This window comes from Sceloporus occidentalis, unplaced genomic scaffold (assembly GCF_023333645.1).
Source record: "Sceloporus occidentalis isolate IW3139 unplaced genomic scaffold, rSceOcc1.0.p SCAF_10, whole genome shotgun sequence".
Lineage (NCBI taxonomy): Eukaryota > Metazoa > Chordata > Lepidosauria > Squamata > Phrynosomatidae > Sceloporus > Sceloporus occidentalis.
The window spans coordinates 1,590,798-1,617,957 of NW_028316990.1; the positions used below are offsets into that span (position 1 = coordinate 1,590,798).

General features: G+C 40.9%; 1 protein-coding gene across 2 annotated transcripts; it reads right to left on the reverse strand.

The window, feature by feature from the left end:
- Nucleotides 1–718: 718 nt before the first annotated feature.
- BRD7 (bromodomain containing 7) lies at nucleotides 719–24,056 on the reverse strand. Of its 2 annotated transcripts, XM_089539996.1 has the most exons (17): nucleotides 23,955–24,056; nucleotides 19,404–19,612; nucleotides 18,401–18,530; nucleotides 16,893–16,950; nucleotides 15,243–15,387; nucleotides 13,101–13,211; nucleotides 11,889–12,070; nucleotides 10,389–10,512; nucleotides 10,086–10,161; nucleotides 8,498–8,605; nucleotides 6,955–7,087; nucleotides 5,931–6,042; nucleotides 4,995–5,057; nucleotides 3,504–3,615; nucleotides 3,270–3,413; nucleotides 2,533–2,676; nucleotides 719–1,133 (listed from the first exon to the last, which is right to left on the reverse strand). In XM_089539996.1, the coding sequence occupies exons 1-17, from the start codon at nucleotides 24,001–24,003 to the stop codon at nucleotides 1,069–1,071; spliced, it is 1,965 nt and encodes a 654-aa protein (XP_089396122.1). In that variant the 5' UTR covers nucleotides 24,004–24,056; the 3' UTR covers nucleotides 719–1,068. The 2 variants fall into 2 exon arrangements, with proteins under 2 accessions (XP_089396122.1, XP_089396123.1); XM_089539997.1 differs by lacking the exons at nucleotides 719–1,133; nucleotides 2,533–2,676 and adding an exon at nucleotides 2,397–2,483.
- Nucleotides 24,057–27,160: the final 3,104 nt, after the last annotated feature.

Consider the following 27,160-nt stretch of genomic DNA (forward strand, 5'->3'; position numbering starts at 1 on the left):
GAGAATACTTTACTAGGCATGTGTAGCTCCTCCAGTGCAATTCTATGGTCAGTGTCTGTTGACCACAGAGTTGCACTGGTGAACCTAGAGATTCCTAGAGAGGTGTCTCAGGTAAAAACATGGTGTTTTTGTTATTTGTGGTTTTTCCATATTCATGGGGGTCTTGTGCCCCTAACCCTAGCGAATATGGAGGGACAAGTGTAGTTATAAGTGTGTGTTTACTTTCAGAGTATCCTAGAAGTTGCTGTTCACCCAAGCCTAGGGATATCACTACCCACCTTGGTTTCCAGTGGAATGGGTGAAATATTAGTTCACTTTGAAACTGAAGCATCTGCCATTTCTGGCATATTAATTATAGATTAACTTTAAAATATGACTTTTTTAAAATTAATGAACCTGCCATCATTAAAGTCAATCTTAACACGCCCTAGACAATGATGGCAACACATAATATAAAGATATGACTTATGTGAATTTTAAGATGTGGGAAGTTGATTTATTTTAGGTTCATCCTGGTGTTCTTCATTTGAAGGGTAGAATGGGACTGTGTTCACAAACCCTGCCTTACCTTCCAGGAATGAGAGGGAAGCATTGCTCTTAAGCCGTACATGAAGGAGCCAAGTACATTTTAGAACCATGCTTATTCCAGAAGCTTGCAATGATTTCTGGGGGCTGAACATGCATCAAGAATCTAGTGGAACTTTAAAAAATTAACAACTTTTATTTGATGCATATTTTAATGGATTGTAGTTCACAAAAGCTTATCCCAAATAAAGCTTACTAGTCTCTCCGCTTAAGACCATTTCACTCCAGTATGTAAACGGTGCTGTGGAAGACTAGCACAGCCCTGCCTTTACTGCCTCACACAAGCAATTCACTGCTCAAAGATCTCTGTGTTGTATTATTACGTTAAAACAACACTAAGTCTCATTTTAAAGATTTTATTAAGAATTGAAAAATTCTACAGACACTCCTAACATGTTAAATATACAAAAAATGCCCAAGCATGCATTAATTGGGGCAAATATAAATCAAAACAAAAACCCACCCTTAAAACGATGAGTAGCATTATGTAGCAACTGGTTCACATTCATTCTCAATGAGAATGGTAGCTTTTGGAGATTCTGCCACATCTGAGGGGGAAAAAAAGTTTTTAAAATGCATTACTTCATTTGTTATAGCTAAGAAAATGTGTAAATATAGAAGAATGTCATAAATTCACAATGCAAACATTTATCAGTATATTCACAAGTAAGCCAGGCTTAGTTAAATGAGAGTTAGCATGGGGCGTTAGCAAGAGGAAGTGTCGTGTACTGGTTTGAGCATTGGACTATGATTCTGGAGACCAGAGTTTGAATCCCAACATGGATATGAAAATCCCTTGGGTGATCTTGGGCAAGTCACATTCTCTCAGCCTCAGAGGAAGGCAAAGGCAACCCCTCTCTGAATAAATCTCCATGATAGATTTGCCTTAAAGTCACCCTAAGTCAGAAATAACTTGAAGGTGTACACAACAATCCTAGTAGCAAGTTATGATAACATAAATCCAATGCAATGCTGTTGTAACCTACTTTTTTGGCTGTTGCTGACAATGAAGTGACTAAACCCCCCCCCCCCCTTTCTTTTGAGCAAGCTTTCTGCAAGAACCTTGCAAGGCTTTTTGTAGTGTGTCCAGCTCCAGGAAAATAGGGGGACATGTCTCTGCTGATCCCCTTGCCCTTCAATGGATGCATCCACACAGCAAAAATAATAATTTCCATGGCTCAGTGCTCTGGAATTCTGGGATTTTTGTCAGTTTTGTGAAACGTTTAGCCTTCCTTTGGTGGTGCCACAACAAACTGCAGTTCTCAGAATTCCATAGTACTGAGCCAAAGCAGTTAAAGTGGGGTCAAACTGGATTATTTCTGCAATGTGGATTCAACTCAATGAAACGGTAATGGCTATGTTTGCAGGGTGTGTGTGTATTGTTTACAAGGTGAGTTTTTAGAGGGTAGCATACATAGGGGCCAGACATACAGCTTTCAATGCAGGATCTCAGCAAGAATTGCAGCCTTTGTTGAGAATCCTGTTGGGGCAACAGCCTGTTGTAAAATCTTTACATACGTAGTTGTGCTTTCTCACAGGCTGCCTAAGTGCTACCCCCTGGTGCAGCCCAATCATTCTGCAAGCACACACATGATCCTCTCACTTTTGACTTGACAAGTAGCGAGCTAACTGACTGTTGTACAATTAAGGGTACTCAACTGCATAGATGCTAAATGCTGCATAACCTACATTAAATCTCCTAGTTTCACAACTGGAAAAATACATCAGAATGAATGAGCAGTCCTCCTTTGAGGAACAGCAAACACATGGAGGCACTAAACTCAGAATCTGAAATTGTTTTATTATTATAATGAGCAATTACCATGTTTAAGTTTCATCTGTTAAAGTAGATTTAGATGCCAAGCTATGGGAATAATTCCTAGTTGCAAGCTGTTCATCTGGACAAACAAACAAGGGCACCTACTGAAATTCAGTGAGCTTACTCACCTTCTGTTAAGTCAACAAAGCTGTCTGTGTTGTCTGATGAAGGGATGGAAATCCCCATTGCTTTACGGATTCCGTATGTGCTCACAATATCACCTGGAGCCACTTGTTGCGCAAGCTCTTTTAGATTACTGGTCACTCTCTCAGCTGAAAAGGTTGCAATAATACACTGAAGTAATTCTATAACTTTGCTTATCTGAACTCTGTGTAAATTGCCCATGCAGCATGAACATATGGCTATAATACAAGACAATCCAACCATATTCAGAGGGTATGGTTACCCCAGTTCCTCTGCTCACTTATTGAAGACGCCACCATCACCTGTGTCCATCACCAGTGGAGGGTAATGGCATAGGAAGAAATCCAGCTGAAACCCACTTGCTTTTTCTTCCTCATCCCCTTATTCATTTTGCTTTAATTGTTAGGATCAATGACCAGCAATAGTTTGTCATATCTTCTCAGTCAAAATGCTTTAAATAAATACACACAACCAATTTTTCAAAGGACTATAGTCATATTACAAAGCACTGATTTAAAAAAAAAACACGGCTAGCATACTTCTTAAGAAGAGATGAACATACAGAATTGCTTTGCTGTCCCCCCGCCCAAACTTTAAAAGATTTACAGCACAGTCTCTATATATCTGCTCAGAAGCAAGGTGCATGGAGATTAATGTAGTTTACTCCATGGTAAGCAGATATAGGAATGCAGTCTTTGTGTACCATTGGAACCATACTTACCCAAATGCATCTCCTTATAAGATGGGCCCAAGAGGCAAATCATATTAGGAGGCGGTTTTGTACTCAGACGTTCATTCTGAGCATCCTGAAGGTCCCTAAGCAATTTTGTGGTTTCATCAAGTTTTCGCTGGAAGATTTCAGCTTCTGTTAAATAAAATAAAGTTGCAGGAAGATGTTAGCTTGGATGGAGCATACTAAAAACTGTCCAAATTAACAGCTGCACTGTTAACTCACCTTCTGAGTCAAACTCCTCCACAGGCATCCCAAAATTGGTTACTGCTCTCAGGGCTGTAAGTCTCTCTTTACTGAGAGAGGAGTCAAACTTGGCAGGATCAGCTTCCACAATCTGTAGATGGCAGCAAATGCATGCTCTCAAAAATGAGCAAGAGTAATATGTATAAAATAACAAAATCAAGCAGGGAATTGCTGGCAACTCTTTTCTTTCTGATTAAGGGAAATACAAATATTATAGATATCTTAAAGCACTGCAGTCGATATAGGGTGAGCAAAATAAGGCTCTGGAAATGCATGTGGCCATCAAGCCTGTTTCTGCAGCTCCCAACAACTCTTCCAGGATCACAATTTTTCTGGTAAAAAAAGAGTAAACTGCCTCCTGGAAGCCTCCAGGATTGGCAATTCACCTTTCAAACAGATTACTGTTACACACAGTCTGTAGAGTGTAATACTTTTTAAAAGGTGGTTTTCAAAAGGAGAAGTTGACTTCTGTTTTACCATTCCTACCCCCTTTTAATGTCTTTGTCAGTCCATGTGCCCTGGAGAGTCCCAGGGACAGAAAATTGATTCCTGGACCTACTAGAATTGCCAAACCCTGCTTTTGAGAGAGTCCTATTTTGGAAGAAAGGCAGGATATACATTAAATAAATAAAATATATATTTAGCGTGTAGATATCTAAAACTAAGCAAATATCCCCATGTTACGTAACCTGGTCTAATGTTTGGACTATGACCCTTAGCACATGCTGACAACAACAAGGGAGAGCTTAAAGACCATACTCCAGAATCCCACCCCACTCCTTGTGCTATGAACTGGAACGCTCAGGAGTCTCCTGCTTCCTATTTCTCACAGGAGTGGTTGTGCCCATATCCTGCAATACAGTATGATCTTTGAGAGTATGAAGTCTTCACTTACTAAACAGTTGTTTAGTTCATTTTACAATACAAACTGTTGACATGTTTGCACTCAGAAATGCTTGTTAATGCAAGTAAAATCTGAATATGGCCCAATAATTGGTCCACCTTACAGAAGTTCATCCCTGCTCCCCTTGTTTTTACTAAAGCAAGTTTTTTTCTCTGAACAAATGCAACATTTATTTATCTATCATTTATTTAGAGCGTTTATACCCTGCTCTTCAGCCAGAGCAGCTTAAGAATTGTTGAACTGGTGATTCCCTGCCCTCAGGCCTACAACATTCATGTAAAGATGAACACCAGCACTAACACCATATCATTCAGAACAACTGACTGGTATATTGTTGAAGAAGACAACTTGTTTTTATTACAAACTGATTTTTTTTCCTGCCCCACAATGGGAAGGTTAAAAGAGCTACCTGTTAATTTCTAATGCTGTATATCAGGAAGGTAACTGTTCCTTTTATATGTATGTAAGATTTGGTACGTATGGCCTAGTGAAACACATCATTGTTACAGTTTGGCTTCTAACCCTTGCATTGTCTAAAAATTCAATACATTTTACATGTATATTACCTCTACGTCCTTGGACGTATCAGCCCTTGCACGTGGGCTTTCAGTTTCTTCTGCTGGCTGTAACTGGAAAACGAATGAAAAAGGTTACGATATATCAAAATAAAAAAAATTAATCCTTCATATAATTCAAGAAAGTCAATATTAAGGCCTTAGGTTGCTCAAATCTTCCCTGTCAGTGTGGGCTTTCCATAGTGCCTAAATGGTGCAGAAAAATATAACAATTTTGCGGTTCCCATATCACCTCAAGTAAAAATCCAGCTTCTCTCAGTCCTCAGTGGGATTTGAGTAGCATGTGAACTAGATTGCAGCCTCAGTTTATATGAAAAACACAGAATATCCAGTGAGTTAATTAATCCTCACTGCAGGAAATAAATCTCTCAGTGAAAGCTTCACCTGGAGTTCCAGCAGAAACCAGCCTAGGGTTTATTTTAAATATAAAATGTACATAATTTTTCATATTTCTGAAGTTTTCCCCTGAAGTGACAGGCTAAGATACTATAACATCCTGGGAGGGTATAGTTTCTGCCAGAGTATTTAAGGGAGATGGCGAAGGCTGCTCCCTCTGTCTCTCTGTAAAGAGAAGGTAAGGTTTCTTCCTACTCTAGAGAAAATGGTGCTTATTATTGGATTCTTCAATAGTTAAAGTAGCTAGAACCAATTAAAGTCAATTAACTATAGAAAGTTTCTGTGTAAAAGGTGCAAAAATATCACTTTTAAGTGTGGCCCTACTTTCCCCAATATATACCTTATGATAGTTCAAAAACATTAATCCCTTGATGGTTTTTCATATCCTACTGTGCATTATATAATCATTTACTGCAAAAAAGCAAGGCTATTATGATTGTATGCCCAAGGCTGTGCAGTGACCTCCTGGGGGAACACGTGGGTTTTCAGATGCCTAACAAAACAGTAATGAACAAAGGAAAACAGTCTCACCATCTCTAATTCTCTGAGTGAACGTGAATGCCCTCCTTGAGTCAAGACATCCAGCAAGCTGTCAGCCATTACATATGGGTACTCCTGAGACTTTGCCAAAAACTCATTAATGCTAAAGATCAAAGGAACAAAATTACATGCCAACTGATTTACAATAAACCATCTAATGGCTAGCAAGGGGGGGGGGGGGAAGAAGAGAGACAACAGGCTTGCTTTTCACAGGTTACTTGGCTGCTTTTGGCCCTCCAGGCAACCAGGTGGTGACTCAGACCTCAGGAAAAAACCATTGGATTTGGTCAGCTGATTAAACTGTGTCATCAACTCTTAACCCAGTACTTTAGTGCCAGGAGCATTCAGCTTTATTCTTTGTATCTGCTTTTCATTTATGTTTTATGCCAGTCTTTCCAAACCTGTGTTCCTTTCAGAGGACTACAGCTCTCATTCATTGCTCACCACTGACCATGATGGCTGAGGCTGTAGTCCAAATCAACTGGAGGGAATCAGGCTGGAGAAGGCTGCTCTATATTAAATTAGGGCACTCCCAGTTCATCTGTGTCCTACATAACCATCCTTGTCCCACCCTCTTCTTACATGTCATCAGAGGAAGGTGATGGGGAAAAGAATGGGATGAGGTCTGTAAGAAAGAAGTATTGAGTAGGGCATCCAAGCCTACTTTTAGAATTCTTGTCAAAAACAAAACAAACAAAAATCCACAATGTACCCTGGATAAACTTAGCTAACATTTAACAAGTCTAAACACATACAGACTAGTTTAAATCTTTGGATTTCATGTTGTTTCAATATGATATTAAAGTCTGCACTTGGGTGAAATCTTATGAATGCAACCATTCTCAATAGCCATTAATTTAAAAATGCATAGAAAAACCCAAGTGTTTTCTCCTTTAATATTGCTATGCTAGTAACAGGAAAGTACTGTTTTCCAAAATGTGAATGTAGCTTTCACTTTAGGTGAGCAATCAGTCTCTAAACCAAAGGCAATCTTGTTCATTTGTTCAATACTTACTTAAAACCTCCTGGATTAGAATCTTCTCCATAGGTGGAGTAGATCAAATCTGAATCATCCTTGCTGATATTTGCAAATGTGGAATCATATGCTGGTGCATAAGAGCTAAAGGGGCCATAGTTCAAGTACATCACTAATGAAAAAGAGGAAGACAGGGATGAATATCCTCAAACGAACTGGGCTATACAATATGCATGAGTACTGACACTGAAAGCTTTTAGAAACAGATTTTTTTAATTCATAGATCTTTACTACTCATTGGAAGAAGAGGTACTGCCTCTTTATTTAGACCTCCAATTGCTTTGAAGCTCTTCTGCTTTTCTGGGCAGAGTAAAGAAGCCCCTTTCTGTCTCTTAGAAGCCAGTTCTACTGGTGCCAGGAAATGGCTCCTCTTCCAATTGCATTTGTTCTCATGGAAGACAGAAAATACATTCTGGGTCTTGTTTAATAAATAAGATACTGGTTTCACAATTACAGTATTCTGTCAGTTGAGAGGGTGGAACTTCAGGTTTGGTGACAGTGACAAGGGTGTGCTTAGCATCGCTATTGTTCTATTTCACTCTCCATCTGACTTGATTTGTGCAAATTTTGCACAGTGCAAATGCATTGCTTGTGACCCTCCACTGGAACATAATCACTTGCACCTGATTCTATCCACTTTTGCTTTGAACATTTCACATTTCTCAGTTGTTAATTTCATACCATACCAGAGCTAAATGCAACAGCTACTGAGTAGTTAATAGTGATGTTTCTATTAAGTTTTTTAACCCAGATTTAACCAGAACACATGGCCCAAGCTGAAGGAAATGTTGCTTCTGCTAATCCAAATTAGTTAAACAGGAGCATGGTTGCATGCAATACCCCAGCATTTAAATGAAAACATTTCTCTGCCATTGTGTAGATATCTTAAAAGCCTCAAGTCATTTGTTTCAATTCTTATATGAATTAGGTTATGTGAAGTTCTGTCATTCATGAAATGTATCTCTTGTTTCAGGTAAGAGTATCAGCTATGAGAGAATGCTGTGGATAAAAGTAAACCAGTCAGCATAGTAATTTAAGCACTTCACTACAACTGTTACATATGTTAAAAAACCAAATAAAAATCCAATATATATTTGGCTAACAGACCATTCATTTTAACAACTGTCAACTCATGAAATGTTATCCTTTTAGTAATATTTGTTTCTGCTTTGTTGTTGTTGTTTGCCTGCAAGTCATGGAGCCCTGGTGGCGCAGAGGTTAAATGCCTGTACTGCAGCCATTCACTCAAAACCACAAGGTTGCGAGTTCAAGACCAGCAAAAGGGCCCAAGCTCGACTCAGGCTTGCATCCTTCCGAGGTCGCTAAAATGAGTACCCAGACTGTTGGGGGCAAATTAGCTTACTTGCTTAATTAGCTTACTTGCTGTTCACCGCTATGATCTTTGGAATAGCGGTATATAAATAAAACAATTATTATTATATTATTTCTGACTTATGGCGACCCATTTCTTTCCTCTAAGAAATGAAGATGTTTTTAAGCAGAGGGTAGCAGCAGATCTTACCTGGAGTTACTTTGTTCCTTTTGTCCTCTTTGAAACCTTGTAATGTATTCACACCCGACTGAAGTCTTCCAGCTGTCACGCCAAGCTTCACAGAATTATGACCAAGATCTATATTTCAAGAAAGACACGTGAACAAGAAAAAGTTACATAAGTGAAAATTAAAAACAAAACAAAACCTCAATGTATTGGTTTCAACATATATAAAATCTCCCTTGGATATCTGCAAGGCTTTTTTCTCAAATCTTTGTGAGAATAATTCCTGACAAATATTTTCTTAAAAACCAACTAGTCTCTGATTCAACAAAACACTATTAAAACACACTAAGAATGTCCCCCCAGGAATCAGCAACCACAAAACAAAGATGTTTATCTATTTACATTTTCCCTGATTTAAATGCTGTTTAAATAATTAGTGTGTGTGTGTGTGTGTGTGTGTATATATATATATGTGTGTGTGTGTGTGTGTGTGTGTGTGCGTATTCCAATACTTCATAGAACCATGAAGTTAAACTGTTTGTATGGCTAATAGTTCACAGTCATTAGGGTTTTTAAATCTGTTCATTGTCATAATATTTGAACTTCTCTTAAAAATAGTGGTCCAAAGCACAAAGGCTGGATCTTCAGGAGAAATAGCTGCATCCGCAAGCCATACTGAGGGCCCCGCCAAACTTTCCTTGTCTTATTCAAGTAAATGGACAACTAGATTGTAAATCAGTTCATCTGGCTTAGCATCTTCCATTATAACAGGAAAAAATTCTCTAGAAAAGCATGGGCAACATGGTGTTTTTAAGCTGCACACAGCCCACACCCAACATTATACCTGACCCTACCCAATTCCCCCACTGCTAAATTTTTTCACTTAAAAAGAGCTGTGTTCCAGGAAGCCCCAAGAATGCAGAGTTTTCCATTAAAGTGACGCACAGGTTGCCCCCTGGGCCTTCCTGTCAGAAGATTTTTTGGCAACCAGAAGTGGCCTTTTAGCCTCTTTTGGCTTCAGCCTTGGATGCACACAATCCACAGTTAATTGGTGTGGGTGGAATTTAGTCCTGGACCCCTGGAACTTGACAAGCATTACCCCTCTTAATCCTACCAGAAAATCATTTATCCTGGATCTTCTTGTTCTATCAGGATGGGGAACAGTGGCCATCCAGATGACGCTGAACTGCAACTTCTATCAGTCTTTGCAAGTACAGATAATGGCAACGAATGCTGGACAATGCAGATATCTGGAGGGCTTCACTTAACTGATCTTTCCTATATATGAACAAGTCTTCCATGTTTCAGCAAGACAGTAATAAAAAACTAGACTAGAATGTTCCAAGATTTTGGGTCACTATTCCCTTAAGCTACTGCAATCAAAGACACTGTTTTGCACTTGAGTGGGCTAATTTTTCAATCAGAAACACATTACGTTCAAACACAAATTGGAAACAGACGTATGGACCATGGGAATTGTAAGGAAAACTCATGATGAGCGTTGTACAGTCCCCAGAGGCTTTTTCAGTATCTCTGCTAAGTGCAGAAAATCCACTGGTAATATACACCACTAACAGAAAAGATGGTTAAAATTAGTCATTCCAAGCATTACCCCCTGTGTTATTTTCTGCTGGATTAAGAAGTCCCAGGGTGGTTGTGCCATCAGGTTTTCTTCGTTCAAATTCACACTGAAATAAAAGATCAAGCCATTAAAACATGTCTCTTGTGCCCAGCCTGAAAAGCTAGTACGACAGAGAGCCATACATAATTTAGCAGGCTCTTTTGCTCATCATTTCAATTAATGGCTATTATGAGACTTGATTTAGATTTTTAACAATATTAAGCCATCACTTCCAAGGGGACTCAAATGTGTTCAACTTGAAGGTTTCTCAGTCATACATATCCTTCTATTTACCTGACCATTAGCAGGCCGTCTTGTTAATTTTCCTCCTGATTCTTTAATGATACGTTCAATCAGTTCTTGTTCCTTCTCTAAATTATTGGTCCTTATTTTTTCTTCAAGAAGATCTTTTTCTTTCCTAAAAAATTAAAATAAAATATTAAAACAGAAAAAAAAACCAGATGCGTTACTATGCTCAGCCTAGTATATAAGGTTATCAAATAAAACCAAGTTCCACTAAATCAAAAATGTGCTGTCCTTTAATATGTGCAGTTCAATAACATGTTCTCCTTAGTTTAAAAGAGGAATAATGCACATTTGATAGTGAAGTGAACATCATCTGCCAGTAATCTACCTCTTTCAGTGTGCATGTCATCATCTTCTATCTGCAAATTTAGCCAGAGAGAGACACATTAGACCAAAGGTCTGTCTAGTTCAACACTGTATACTCAATGGCCTTTCAAATGGTTTATGGAAGTCCACCAGTAGGAAACAAGTGCAACTGCATTCTCTATGGGAGCATTCCTCAGACTATTCTGTGTGGTGGACTGGTAATTAATTTTTTACCAGTATGCCAGGGACTGGCATCATATTGTGCCCATTGGAAACAATTGTTTTATTCTGTCCTGAAAACTCACCAGTGACTGGCAGACAATGCCTCAGGGACTGGCACTGGTTCAGAGACTACCACTTTGAACAGCACTACTCTATGGCACTTAATATTATGTCTTCTATTATGTTAGCTGCTTGCAGTACTAGCAAAAAATGCCACTAATTTCAAAAACAATAGAGTTTAAAGCTATTTTAACACAAGAACACTGCCAGATGAGACCACAGGTCTACCTAGTTCAGCTTCCTGCTGGCTTAAGTGCCCTACTATACATCCAGGCTTTATCCAATACACTTGCTACATCTGCTATGGCAAGAGCAGTGCTATGCTAAGCCTGGCAAACAGACAGCCTTCTTTCCAACTCTGAAGCTACAAATGCACACCAAGCATCCAGGAGATGCACAGCAATCCTTGCCATATCCCCACTTCCAAAGTTGGGACTACACAGTAAAGATACGCAAAACAAACTGACAAAATAATCAACCCATTGGACATCCCTCTTCAGAGAAAAAAGGACAATAGAGTAAAGCAATGATTACCGCTTCCTGAAAGCACCACATGAACGTTTGGGAAGTGCCAACCAACACTGCATACTCCCACTGTCTCCACACCTGATTTTTTTCATTTGGTAGGAAGTCTGGCAACTTCAATTTTTGGCTTAGTCCCAACATGGTTGAACCCTGTGGGGCTAGAAACCTCTCCAGCAAAGACTTTTGTTGCTCCCAGTAAATGTTTCTGTACATGCAGGTTTAATGTAACCATTATGAATAGTAGTTGTTGATACATTCTCCCACACAAATTCATTGAATCACCTCTTACAGCTATCTAGGTAAACTGCTACCAGTCATTACCTGCTTCTGCTTCACAGAAATGAAAGAAATACTTAGCCCTTGCAGAGTAATCACTTTTTGTGTTCTTTGATGGGAGTTTTAAAGGCTCGGAGATCCGTCTCCATTGAGCCTGTTTCTTTTCCAAGACGATCCTCATCTTCTCCAGCAGACTGCAGACCTGATTTATCTTTCTGCTTCCGAGTTTTTTGAAGGTCTGCCATGAAGTCAATACTTTGTTTCAAGCTCTGAATTCTTTCCTAAAGAAACAAAACAGTAATTCCAATTTTTTTTCACTTACGTTTTCCCTCTACAATTGAAAAGCTGCCTAATCAGAGTGGACATTCTGGACTACAACTCCCAGAATTCTCCACCCAACATGGCCAGCCACTGCAGTCTACTTTGGAGCTTAGGGGCTGTACAGATGGACGGCATCTAGTGGCTGGATTGGTGCCGCAGCAACCACCTCTGGAGAGCACAAAAAGGAGCTGCAAAAATTGGCTCCTTTTTATGCCCTCTAAAGGGCATCATAGCCGCGGTGGCACAGATTTCTGATGCCCTTTCGGTGCTGCATCATCTAGATGCAGCACCAGGGCTGCACCATAATACCACATGGCATCTAGAAGGGCGCGCAGTGTCATGACACGATGAGAGTGGAGTCATGGTGTCCAGTGTGCAGACTCTGTGCCGTGTCTGTATAGCTCCTTAGCTTCCCAAAACAACTCCTCCAAACTCTTCCAGAGAGAAAGAGAGAAGGAAAGGGAGGGAGAGGGAGACAGATGGAGTAAGTGTATAAGAATTGCATGGAGAGTTTCTGGAAGAAGAGTAGTGAGAGCAGCAACAAGGCTGCCTTAAACCCTTGTGCCAATTTGCAAGAGTTACATTCTTCGCTTCAAAGTAACAGTTAAATTTTGTACTTGAAAAGTATCATAAAACTAATGTTAAGGCACAATTGTAAGGAAATCCATTCAGATGCAGGTAAACTGAGTTCAGCTGGATGTACTATTTAGTTTATGACTGAAGCCTTAATGATTGTTGGAGGAAAGATCACTTTTATGATCAAGGAGGTAAAGAATTCATACTTCTTGCATACCATCCAATTACTTATCAAATTATACTGGATCAGGACAGTATCTTAACATTGACAATAATAAAAAAGGAAGACATAAAAAAGCCCACCCCTCTTTTTCCCCCCAATATTAAAGACAAAAAATATGACCTGACAGTAAAATTCCACACGTTCTCCAAGCCACAACTCCTCTAAAGCATTTTACTCTTTAATATAATTACCTGGCTGAGTATTTTCATTCCTGAATGCAAAAGTTTTTTTGCAGCCTTATAATAAATGGTCTCTGGTTTGTTATAGACCATAGCATTAGTACACATCAGTCTGAAGTTGTCCTGTATCCAGAAAAAAAAAGATATATGATTGGTGACTTCATGGAATGTTTGCTTAGATATCTTTTCCCCTTCACATGAACAAGATCTAGAAATTTTAACTGTGTCGAAGCAGCTAGCATTTAGAAAAACAAGTGCCATTTATTTTTCTCCTTGACCAGAATAAAAGAAGCACCACAGTGTTTCAGAAACATTAGTCTTGAAAATGTTCATCTCCAGTTTCTTACTCAGTTCATCTCTAGTTTCTAAACAGAAATGCCACATTCCAACCCAGAGACACTGCCTGGCATTTTTAAGAGCTCAAAAGCAGAGTTTTGAGTGAGTGTGGGTGTGTAGAGAGAATGCACAGAACATTTCAAAACCCTCACCTTCCACCTCTAACTACAATATGTCTTACAATGGTAGATGTAACAGAAGGACAGGTGAAGAGAAAGCATAATGGAGAAAGAAGCACCATGCCTTTACTTTCTGAGCTGCCTCTAAGCTGTTCAGAGTGACAGACCAAACCTCCGTGTGGGATTTAGTACCCTTTTCCTTAGGCATTACCTTGCAAAGCACTAGGCCAGCAGCTGACATGTTTTAGAGATGACAGATTTGATCTGAGGCCAAAGATGTTGATGACAGACATCTGACTTCTTACACTTTGGTATTAATGCCCCGATAAAGGGAATACTCATCACAGACAGTTCTCCCAGGAGATCACAGGGTTGTTTTTGTCAGGTTGAAAACAGTAATAAAGGAAGCGTACAGGTCTTATGTTTTTCTTTAAAACATACAAATAGAAAGCTCTGAGGTGGGGTGGGGTTGAGACTGGAATGTAATAAGTAGTGGTAAAAGACGGCAAAGAGACAAGCTGAATTTTGTGCACTTCTACGCTTGGTTAAAAACAAAGCAAAACCAAGAACATACACAGTATTTGTTGCAATAATGCACTATAGTCAGCCCCTCCGTATCCATGGATTCAACCCATCCACAGCCTGAAAATATTTTTTAAAATCTATAAATTCGCAATAGCAAACCTCAATTTTGCCATTTTATATAAAACACAACATTTAACAACATCATTGTATTTAATGGGACTTGTGTGTCTTTGGAATTTTTATCCACAGATGCTCCTGGAAACAAACCCCAAAATACCAGGGGCCCACTATATTTTATTCTAGAAGTAAACAAGTGCAAGAAAGCTAGTGTGGTGTAGTAGTTTGAGCCCTGGACTATGAGTCTGGAGACCAGGGTTCAAATCCCTGCTAAGTCATGGAAACCCACTGAGTGACCTTGGGGAAGTCACACTCTCTCAGACTCTGAGGAAGGCAAAGTCAACCTCTCCTCTGAACAAATTTTGCCAAGATAACCCCATGACAGGTTCACCTCAGTGTTGCCTAAGTCAGAAATGACTTGAAAGCACACAGCAACAATGTAATGGAAATGCAAGAGATGCAGACATTTTATATCCCACTAAATGCTAAGGTTTTACCCTAAATTCTATTCTCAAACAAAAAAACCCTAAACATCATTGCATGTTTTTTGTGATTTGCATTGCATTTTTGAATGTCTATGTGGCAGCTACATAAGCCCACTAACACACTGGTGAAGAGTCACTAAATTATTACCATTATCTGTTACCCTGGCAAACTAATAACCAGATTGTCTTTTCTTTCCTTATGAACATGCTTTTCCAAATCTATAGTTTTTTCAGAACATCAAGTACTATTAAAATATGTTTTGGCTGTTCATCCTTTCCCCGCTTGGCACACATGTATGTGTGCACATGCACATTTTCTTTTGAACACCTTACAAGTTAACATTAAAAAGTGTCTACTGAAGACACTCAAAGGCGTTCTTTAAAGAAACTGAATGGAAAACTCATAAAGCCAGATGTGCCCATTTTTGATTCTGTGTGTTCATAAACTATGAAAGTTCAGGCCCAAGATGAATAAAATATATATTTTTTAAAAATGTACAATGCAATTGCTAGTACCAGCAAGTGTCAGTGTTTAATCCCCTCTCTGCAGTTGAAATATAAATTAAAAGCACCTTTAGTTCTTCTATGGACTGGTAGCCATTGTTCTTGATCTTCTCTTTCATGGTACTAAAATCCATTGGGCGTTTAATGATCATGGAGTAGCCGGGAGCAATAAAGTCAGTCACAGGAAATGAAAAGAAAGCATTTGGATCCTTTCTGTTAAGAAATGAAAAGAAGAGTCCTTTATGTTTCATTTCTATAACAAAGAACAGACAGAGTTTAGTATTAAATAGGAGAGAAGACTCCAACTTAAAAGGAACCAGAAAACTGAGCTGAAACAAGAGATAGTTTTTGCCCTAATCCAATCTTGCATTTCTTTAAAGTTGAAGAGATACTGCCTGGAAGCATCCCTCCCCCCTCTGCTCCAAGCCCCAGCTTTTGCTAGGATGTTATTGTTAAAATGTGTTTGATAGTTATAAATCAAACCACAGCTATCACATTTTTCTGCTTCCCCTTCATACTCAAAGGCACATTATAATATCAATGGCAAGGAAGCTCATTGTATGAGGCCACTGAATGGTTGCAAAATAGTATTTTCACCTTCAAATGAGGGACCCCTTATAAAACTGATAGCATCTCCTAAACCACAAAGAGTGTTAATATATATATTATGTAGAGCAAGGACCTTCAAACACCAGTAGCCCAAGTCACACCAAGGACAAGCTAAAACAAAATGGCAGACATCAATTCATCCAGTCCATCCAGGCCAAATGATTATGTAAGATGATATTCTAAGTATGGATATGCACAGGAAAAGGCATCCAAGTCTATATAAACCGTTCCTACCAAACCATGTTGTACTGACAGACTGGGAATACTGGCAATGACTTCTGACTAAGTGCTTAAACAACAATTAGGCTTGTCAAAATGAATGTCTGTTTCAACCAGTGCCTTCTGTCCTCTTCCACACTCATCCTGACATACACTTTTCAATTACACAACTTCTTCAAAGAATAATCTTTTGCTGTAATTATCGCAAAGCTTTGTATATCCTCTAGTCAGTTAGATGAATAATGATTTAGAAGGCTTCAACAGTTCACTTTAGAATAGTTCTGACAAATGCCTCCAATTAGGAAATTTAATCCCTCAAAAACAAGATAATACTAGACCACAAAAAGCTACATTCACTTGAGATCCCATAAAATCTATACAGTGGGCCCTTGGTACTTGCTGCTGTTTGGTTCCAGGACCCACCGTGGATACCAAAATCCATGGATTCTCAAGTCCCATTAAATTCAGTGGCACAGTGAAATGGTGTCTCTTATATAGAATAGCAAAATCAAGATTTGCTTTTAGAATTTATATTATTTTTGAGTATTTTTAAGCCATGGATGGTTGAATATATGGATAAAAAAATCTGTGGATACAGAGGGCTGACTGTAAAACATTCCATGACTACTTCATTGTAGTTTGTTTATGAAACACAGCCTCATTATCAGTAGCTTTCTAATTTTAAAAAGTGATTATCAAATGAAGGTAATACAGGGACCACCTATAATCATCAACTCAAGCACATAGCTGTATGCATTAGCTTGGCAGAGCAAACTAGCACAATGCACTTATAAAGAAAGATCCAACCAAGAAAGATGGCAATTTATGTTATTCTAGTATTGAATGTTTAGAATTTCCTACTAGCAGTACCACAAATGCTCAGAACATACCTCTGCAGTTGTCTGACAAGCTGGTTCAAGGCTTCTTGAAGTGGTGTTTGTTCCACTTCTAAGACAAAAAGACGGCATTAGAAATAAATGAAGCAACAAAAAGGACCAAAGAAATCAAACATCCAAGAGCTCCTGAATCACACAACAGTGCTGCAGTTCCACATAGTTCTTCAACAAGCACATAGTCTTCACCAAGAACATGATGTTGATCTTAAACTTTGGCCCGTTACACACGGGCCTTAAAGTACGGACTGGGTCCGTAATAGGGTTAGGAAGGGGTGTCCCTTCCGGACACCCCTAACCCTAGTATGGACCCAGTCCGTGCAAAATGGTGGCGCCCTATGTAGACGGCGCCGCCATTACGGCGTCATGAGCGCGCCACCTCTATACGGGGCGGTGCAGACGTGATGTCGTCACACCATGCCAGGCGCATAGTGCGCCCTTTCCCCAGCTGCAGAAGGAGCTCCGAAATGGAGCTCCTTTTGCCATTTGTGTCGCTGGGTGCAGCCTTTACATGGCTGCCGTGGGATGTCCTTGGGGCTTGAAGCCCCAAAGACACCCCTTTCCAGGTCGAGGGGAAGCGGCCTTTTGCTGCTTCCCCGCGGCCTGAAAAGCGGTGGATCGGGCCTCGGAGGCTGCTGTTCTGGCAGCTGAGGCCCCGATACACCGGGGAAAGGGGCGGGTGCAAGCCGCCCCAAACGGGCGGTCTGTAACCCGCCTATGTTTTCAACTGTGGAAGACAGTTTCTTAAGATGCCTGGTCCTCTTATTTGGTCCAAAGTTTGGGATCATACAAAGTAGCAAGAACTCCCTTCTTTCCTTTGGGAGGAGGAAGTCCCCCCACCCAACAGTCATGTCTGTTCCTCAGCAAGAACGTTCAGAGCTTTTGCTCTAATCTGCTCCAGAATTTATGTTTTCCTCTTCTTTGACTGAGCTAGAAAAGGTAGCAAGTGAGCTCACATACTGAACCCCAGCCACAGCTGCTCTGCATGGAAGCTCTACATGCAGTGATCCCTGAAACTGAATCCCCAGATGTTACTGAACTCCCAGAATCCCTTAGCAATGGCCACGTTGGCTGGAGCTTCTGGGAACAGCGGTCTAACATTATGGTATACTTAATGTCTGGAATCCTGTTGGTGATTTCCCCCTCAAATTTATTTTCAGGATCTATATACCATCCATATACCACAACAACAATGCCCTCAATCCACTAACATCATACAGTGGATCCTTGTTATATGCTGGGGTTTGGTTCCAAGATCTCCCGTGTATAACAAAATCCGTGTATGCTCAAGTCCCATTACATATAATGACATAGCAAAATGGTGTCCCTTATAAAAAATGGAAAATCAAAGTAAATTTATACTTTTTTGTAACATTTTCAAACCGTGTATGCTTAAATACGTGTATAAAAAATCCGTGTATAAGAAGGGCCGACTGTACATTTTAATAAGAAAGCAAAACAAAGCATATAACACATTTAAAAACAAAACAAGACTTTTTTTTTACCTTCTTGTTTTGCTAAACTGCTTGCCAGTGGTTTTTCCAGTGACATTTCCAGTCTTACAGGAGTCTGAGATTTCAGGTCTCTTTCTCCTTCACTTTCACCGCGGTCCCTATCCCGTTTCTTTTTATCCTCCTAAGGACATAAACAATAAGCAATGTTGTTCTGCAAAATGTCCATAGGAATGGTTGCATGTTTCTGGCTGTAACTTTCTTACTGAAGTGGCATTTAATTATGAGAATGTTAAGCATCTATGCAGAATTTTTGGGAACTATTTTTTATGTGTTGTCTCCATCTACTGGAAGATGCACTAATCCTGGACATTATTCATGATATTTAACAAAAGGCGTGGATCCACAGCAACATAAGAGGCCGTTTTATACCAAGTCAAAACTATTTCTCCATCTAACCAAGTATTATCTGGCTTATAGCTGGCCCTACAGATGCTGGAAGTTGGAAAGGACCACAAGGTTCAACTAGTCTAGGCAAGAATACACAGCAAAAGCAACTAAAAACCTGAAAGATGCCCATCTAACTTCTGTTTAAAGAACTCCAAAGTTCAAGAGCCCATCACTCTCTGATGCAATCCATAAAGAGTTGTCAAACAGCTGATAGTAAGAGTTCCTCCTAATGTTTAGGTAGAATCTCTTTTCTTGTAATTTGAACCCATTGGTTCATGTTCTAATCTCTGGAGCAGCAGAAAACAAGCTTGCTCCATCTTCTACATATGTAAATGAACATGCTGTTTTCCTCAGCCCCTGCTGGGATTTTCTGCAAGCAAAGGAGGTATTCTAGTTCTGGGCTTTGTGCTAGATTGACCTGAATGGATTCCTGGATCTTATTATTTTTGCAAGCTTCCTCTGCCTGAGTTTTGCCAATTCCTCACTCAGCCTCCTGTATTACATCTTGGTCTTTTCTTGACAATCAAGGATCATCCTGATGGTCATTGTATACAAGAAAGTAATGTTACATTTAAAAGCAAATTGAGTAACTGTCATGAAAATATACCTTTCCTTTTCTCTTCCTTTTTTCCTTTTCTTCTCCAGGGGCTTGCTTTTCTGCTTTTTTCCTCTTTTTCCTTTTTTTGTCTTTGTGTTTCTCATGTTCGCTTTTATCGTCATATAGGGATGGATCATGTATCGTGGTCTGAGTGGAAAGTTCTGCAACTTCATTTCCTCCCACTTTTAAGACAAGCTTTAAGGGTTTTTCTACATATTCTTGGAAAAAAAATACATGAAACCTAGTTCATCTTTAGAAGTAACATGGAATAACTATGCTCTGGGCGCTATTGGAATGATTGCAGTCCAACAGTGTCTGGAAAGTCAATTGTCCCCTGTGCCATTTTAAATGTTATTAACATTAAATTACATAGGTAAATAACAGATAGGTCCAAAACACAATGCAGAACTAAACCAATTTGAAACCACTTTAACTGCCCTGGTTCAATGCTCGGGAATTCTGGGAACTGTAGTTTTGGGAGACAGTCAACCTCCTCTCTGTCAGAAAGCTACAGTTCCCAGGATTCCCTGGCACTGAGCCAAGGCAGTTAAAGAGGTCTCAAACTGGATTATTTCCTCAGTGTGTTCTGGACCATAAGGAAAACACAGGTCAAAGTCAGAAGATAGCTCAGATTTTAATGGAGTCAGTTGATGACTAGAAAGAAGTATTCCTCTTTCCTTATAACTCATGATATTAAAATCTATGTTCTTCTACTGAACTTTAAACAGACTTTAAGATCATTATGTATTATGACTACCTCTAGCACTGGCCTCATACAGAGAGGCCAAAATAAAGCTGCTTCGAGGTATGCTGTTTAAATGATGCATGCGTACTAGGAGTCCGGAGGTTGCGCCAAAGCTGTGCTCCAGTCCTTAGGAATGGATTGTGGCTTTGGTGTGGCTTCTGGACTATTAGTACACAAGCATCATTTAAACAGCATACCTCCAAAGTGACTTGAAGCAGCTTTATTTTGGCCTGTCTCTTTGGGGCCACTGTCTCCCTACACTTAAAGAAAAAAGAGTAATGGGGCACATCCCTGTCCCAAAGAGCTTAAAAACCCAAAGGTTTATTGAGGCATGTTTCTGTGTTGAATTCACCTGACATAAGAAGAAACTGGCAAAACCACCTCGGAGTACTCCTTACCTAAATGTTTGATATCCCTCCTTTTGGTGGAAAGGGCAGTATAAATAAATAAATAAATGATGATGATGATGATGATTGAGGTAAGGCACCCAAATTTGTTTTAAACTTCTCCGGACTTGTAGGGCTGGCATTTCACCCTTTTCAAGAGGCCAGCAAAATGGCAGTCCAGGAAGTCTCCAGAGGGGATTTGCCTTTACTGTCCTCTGAGGCTGAGAGAGTGTGACTTGTCCAAGATCACCCAGCGCGTTTCCAAAGTCTGAGTGGAGATTCGAACCCTGGCCTCCAGAATTTGTAGTCCAGTGCTCAGACCACTACATGATGCTGGCTCTCTACACTCGGCATGGGTTTTAAGAGGAAAAAACGCCTTGAGGGTCTAGATACAGCCTCAGTTTGCATGTTTATTGTATAAACAAAAGTTCATATTATGCTGCTCAGTCACCTCTGCCCTCAACGGCCCCAAGTTCTCTGAGAACAAGAAAGGATATTAAGGCCGAGCAATAAAACTCTGACTTGGACCCAAATTATTATTAATGGATTAATTTAAAACACCTTTTTTGCTTTGGGTGCAAACAGATGAGTCCAGGATCAAATCAAACCTGAATTCTCGCGACAACCCAAAATGTCTAAGCTGAGGCCGTCGTATTTTGGACACATCATGAGATGACACGCTTCAACGGAAAGGGTGCCAATGGAGTGGAAGGCAGCAGGAGAAAAGACTGCATTACATGCACAGCCCTGTTTGCAAGGGCTGGTGATGATGACTAGGAGGTCTTCCATTCACAGGTTGCATGCGTCAAAACTAACTTGGCAGCAAATAACAACAAGAACAAAATAATTTGGATCCCCATTGGAAACTATGGCGCGTTACAGACGGGCCTAAGCGGCGCCGTCATTGCGCTGTGAATACGCGCGAGGGGCGGCGCTTCTGGATGCGCCTTGCCCCTCGCGCGTATTTCGTACGTCAAGATGGCGGCGCCCTATACAGATGGGCGTGGCCATCTTGACGTAACGGACGCTGTGCGTCCGGACGTCCAAACCCGGAAGAGACGTCACAAATGCGCACTTTGGCATTTGCGGCGTCTCTTCCGGGTTGCTGGATCGCGCTCCTTTTTTACAGCGCAGGGGAGTCGCGCGGTTTGGCTGCAGCGGCTTCCCCGCGCTGCAACCGGCAGCGGCCCAAGACTGCCCCTTTTGGGCGGTCTGTAACGGGCCTATGGCTCCATACAGACAGGCCAAAATAATGCTGCTTTGGGTCACTTTGGAGGTTTGCTGTTTAAATGTTGCATGTGTCCTAAGAGTCCGGAAACCATGCCAAAGCCACAATTTAGTCTTAAGGACTGGAGCAAAGCTTTGGCGCAGCTTCCGGACTCTTAGGATGCATGCAGCATTTAAACAGCATACCTCCAAAGTGGCCCGAAGCAGCTTTATTTTGGCTTGTCTGTATGGGGCCTATAAAGACCACAGAAAAACCTCAGCTTCGTCTCTATCCAGCGTGCAATTTTGCTGGAAATCAGAAGCAAGTTCCCCAAGTATCTTTTCTACTGTCAGGTCTGGAATCACAAAGCTATGGAACAGGAGAGATACTATTTGTGACAGACCCTCATACCCTCCAATATTAATTATCATCCCACTTTTTAATCTGCTTTTAAAAATGTCCCAGTTTCTCTCTCCTCTTTTCAATCCCCCCTTTTCTTCGATAGCTGCAAACTTGGATTCAAAGTACAAATGCAGTTTGTACTCAGTCAAGTCATAAAACGCAGCCATGGCAGTCAAAAGCAGAAGCTTAGCTCTGTCTACTGTATATAATATATACTCCGGTCAATGTAAGTACTGTACTTTGAGATTTAAAAAGGAACCATCCCTTAATGAAAGGCAAGATAGTAATCTGTAATCTGGAAGTACTGACCCGCCTCTGTTATCTCATCCATCCAGCCTTTACGGTGAGCACAAACAGTTATTTGGCACCATCTTCCTTTGCTTTATCCCAGTGGCCCTTCTTTAACTGTCTTCTTTAAGGGATTTTAAACTTCAGCTCCCAGATTCCCAGACTATTGGCCAACATGGCTGAGGTTTCTGGGAACTGAAGTCCAAAATCTCTTTAAAGGGCACAGTTTGGGGATCATTGGGTCAGGCCTGCACTACATGCGGTTTGGGGGCCAAAGGATTTTGGGTGCCTCAGGAGGATGTGAAATGTCTTCAAGAGTGCTCTTCTGCCAGGTTTTCTCCAGGAGAGAAGGTCAGGTAGCGGAGGAATCCTAGAGTTGGAAGAGACCCCAAAAAGGGCCATCCAGTCCAACCCCATTCTGCCATGCAGGAACTCTCAATCAAAGCATACCACAAATGGCCATCCAGCCTCTGTTTAAAGACCTCCAAGGAGGGAGACTCCACTAAACTCCATTGAAGAAGTGTATTTCACTGTCAAACAGCCCTTACTGTCAGGAAGTTCCTCCTAATGTTGAGGTGGAATCTCTTTTCCTTTAGCTTGCATCCATTGCTCCGAGTCCTGTTCTCTGGAGCAGCAGAAAACAAGCTTGCTTCTTCCTCAATATGACATCCCTCTGAATATTTATCAGGGCTATCATATCACTTCTTAACCTTCTTTTCTCCAGGCTAAACATCCCCAGCTCCCTAAGTCCTTCCTCATAGGGCTTCATGGTTTCCAGACCTTTCACCATTTTAGTCGCCCTCCTTTGGACACATGGCTCCAGCTTCTCAACATCCTTTTTGAATTGTGGTGCCCAGAACTGGACACAATATTCCAGGTGAGGCCTGACCAAAGCAGAACACAGTGGCACTATTACTTCCCTTGATCCAGACACTACACTTCTATTGATCCAGCCTAGAATCGCATTGGCCTTGTTAGCTGCCGCATCGCACTGTTGGAGGAGGGTGGACACACGCTTGCTCCTCGAGGCTCCTCTGCTGGAGAAGAGAAAGTTAAGAGGTGATATGATTTAAGTTTAAATACTTGAAGGGATGCCACACTGAGGATGCAGTGAGCTTGTTTTCTGCTGCTCCAGAGAATAAGACCTGGAATAATGGATGCAAGCTACAGGAAAAGAGATTCCACCTCGACATTAGGAAGAAGTAAGGGCTGTTTGACAGTGGAATATGCTTCACTGGAGAGTGGTGGAGTCTCCCTCCTTGGAGGTCGTCTTTAAGCAGAGGCTGGAGGGACATCTGTCAGGGATGCTTTGATTGAGAGTTCCTGCATGGCAGAAGAAGGGGGTTGGACTGGATCAGGGCCCTTCTAGGGGTCTCTTCCAACTCCAGGATCCTAGGTCTGGCTCCTCCATCTTCGCTCTCCAGGAGGAGCCCCAGTCTCCCCTGAGGGTCCCTCCCCGGGAGAGAACCCCAACAGCCCCCAGAGGCACCCCAAACCTCCTCCTCCTCCCGCTCCAGAAGGGAGGGGCCTACCTTCATACGGGTACTTCTCCCCTTTATGCTTCTTGTGCTTCTTGCCCATCGCTCTCCCGGTCCAGACCCAGCAGCAGCAGCAGCAAAAGCAGCCCCCTCCGCCTCCCAAGTCTCGCGAGAGCCAAGGCTCGAGAAGAGACGCAAAGAAAGAGCGAGAGCAAGGCACACAGAGCTTGCCTTCTTGAAAAGTATAGAGTCACCCAGCGCACTGGCGGAGGAGGGAGCTTCCGGGTTTCGCTTTAGATAAAAGAACATTTATTTATAGCACAAACACACACAAACATATATACACATTTATATATAAATATATGTGTTTGTGTATATGTGTGTGTGTATATATATATATATATGGTCTCACTTCAGATGAAAGAACACACATTTATATATATTTAGATACACACACATATAAAAATATTTATATATACATTTGTGTGTGTGTGTGTGTGTGTGTATATATATATATATATATATATATATATGGTTTCACTTCAGATGAAAGAACGTTTATATTTACAGACAGACACATTTATATATATTTAGATACGCACACAAACATATATGTATATATAAACACACACACACACACACAATATGGTTTCACTTCAGATGAAAGAACATATATATATATATATACACACACACACACATACACATACAGACAGACAGATATGTGTGTATGTATATATATATATATATATACACACACATATGGTCTTACTTCAGATAAAAAAACAAAGATAGATAGATAGATATGACTGTATGTGATATACATATATATAGTTTCACTTCAGATGAAGGAACATTTATATATATATATATATATATATACACACACACACACACACACACATATAGACAGATAGATATGTGTGTGTGTGTGTGTATATATATATATATATGGTCTTCAGAAAAAAACATAGATAGGTAGATATGTGTGTATGTGATATACATATATATGGTTTCACTTCATATAGAACACACACACACACACACACACACACACATATATGTATGTGTGTGTATTTGTATTCCTAGTGTCTGCTTTATGTCCATTTATGCTCTGGTGCAGGGACTGGCCTGTTTGCCCAATGCAGAGTGCTGAAGGGCATTGCTGACACAGTATGGCATATAGATCCCATTGGAGGAATGGGGATACACAGAAACCGGTGGCAGAACATTCCATTCTCTTGACCCTGGGCCTTCAATCTCAGACCTCAGAACAGCAGTCCTTGAGCAAAAGAACTGCAAAGGTAGACTGGAAAGAGAACGGGCAGAACTAGAATTCATCCACAAACTACACTCCTTCAGCAATGGGTCGAACAAAGACAATGGTTTCCGGACACACAACACACGACACTATCTGACCCCATCCTCATAGGGCTGCCCTAGATTCATCCCTTCTGCTCACCACAGGCTAGTGCCATTGCAAAACTGGGTCTGCCACTTCATCTCCATGCGCAAAGACCAGTTTCCTTTGTTTTTGTACGCTAATGGCCATAGTTAAAACTGGACCTGCAACTTCATTTTCATACACAAAGGGTTTGTAATGTGAATTAACATTCTCGCGTATCAGTGGCATATACACTTCTCCCTCCCTTTTCGCTAGGGTTAGGGGCACAAGACCCCCGTGAATATGGAAAAACCATAAATAACATAAACACCATGTTTTTACCGGAGAGGACACCTCTCTAGGAATCTCTAGGTCCTCCGGTGAAACTCTGTGGTCAACATCCGACAGACACTGACCATAGAATTGCATTGGAGGAGCTACCAAAGCCTAGTAGAGCATCCACTCTAGGAATCTCTAGGCCTTTCATGCAACCTTTAGTTAAAGTTGACCATAGAGTTGCACTGGAGGACTTAGATATGCCTAGAGAGAACATATTAAATCTGTGAATAATCAAACCTGCAAATATCAAAGATGCAAATATGAAGGGATGAGTGTATATGTCTGTCCCTAGTTTAACTGGTTTAACTGGCTTTAGCGTTGCCCCCCAAACCACGCTGCTGTGAACAAGCGCCAATTCGGCGCCAGCGTGAACAAGGGCCCTTTAAACCGGTTTACACCAGTTTGAAAACCGGTTTATTATGTAGTGTGAATGAGGTCTCCTATGATCAGAGAGCATTTAGCAGATTCAGTTCATTCAACCATCTTCCTTTTCTGCCAAACCAGAGGTCTACTTCCAAAAGAATTGGAATATGCGATGTCAAAATCGACCGGACCACATTTTTGCGTGTCACTCTACAATGTCTAGCTCTATGAGGGTGAGGGGGAGAACCAGAGAGAACAAGGAAGCTATGAGAAAGAGCGGCCACCTCGCTTGCATTGTGATCAGTAGACTGGCGCACCCTAGTGGCTCCAAGGTGCTGCTACAACAGGATGCTCTTTCCTATTCAAAGACTTCATATTAGCAATCCTTATTGAGTTTAAGACAGCCAGTGTGCAGTAGTGGTTTGAGGGTCTTTATCACATGGGGAAAATTGGGGGTTTAAACAGTGATTAAACTGAAAATCACACAATCACAATTATGATTTTCACAAGACATCATGATTAAAATGCCATTATACTGGGAATAACCAGGCAATAAACAGCAACAAAGGAAACCCTGTGAATGATTTCTTGCTGTTTATTGCCTGGTTATTCCCAGGATGATGACTCTTTAATCATGCTATGTGTGAAAATCTTAATTCCGATTGCATGATTTTCACAGGATAATCACTGTTTAAACCCCCAATTTCCCCCCTTATTTCCTGGTGTGATAAAGTCTGATGACTCTGGAGACCAGGGTTGGATTCTCTTCTTGGCCATGAAACCCACTGGGAGACCTTGGTCAAGTCACACTCTCTCAGCCTCCTCAGGGGAAGGCAATGGCAACCCCTTTTGAACAAATCTGGCCAAGAAAATCCCATGATAGCTTTGCGTAAATCAGAGATGATTCGAAGGCACACAACAACCACAACCACAAAGGAGATCCACACTGCCACACTCTCTCAGCCTCAGAGGAAGGCAATGGCAACCCCCCTCTGAACAAATCTAGCCAAGAAACTCCCATGAGAGAAAGAACCCACAGGGCAGCAACCTATACCTTCCAACATTTCCCAAGCGAAAGCCAGGATGCATGTAGCTGAACAACATCGGAGTGTGGCCAAGATTTATAGCAACAGCACTATTGCAATAGCAAGCACATTTCTGTACTGCTTATCCA

Excerpts from the sequence above, each read along its gene's own strand:
- BRD7 (XM_089539996.1), bottom strand. The coding sequence starts at position 24,003 with ATGGGCAAGAAGCACAAGAAGCATAAAGGGGAGAAGTACCCGTATGAA. Across the intron at positions 3,616-4,994 it reads ATACGTCCAAGGACGTAGAG|ATTGTGGAAGCTGATCCTGC; the intron begins GTAATATACATG and ends TGCCATCTACAG. Across the intron at positions 3,414-3,503 it reads GGAGGAGTTTGACTCAGAAG|AAGCTGAAATCTTCCAGCGA; the intron begins GTGAGTTAACAG and ends TTTATTTAACAG.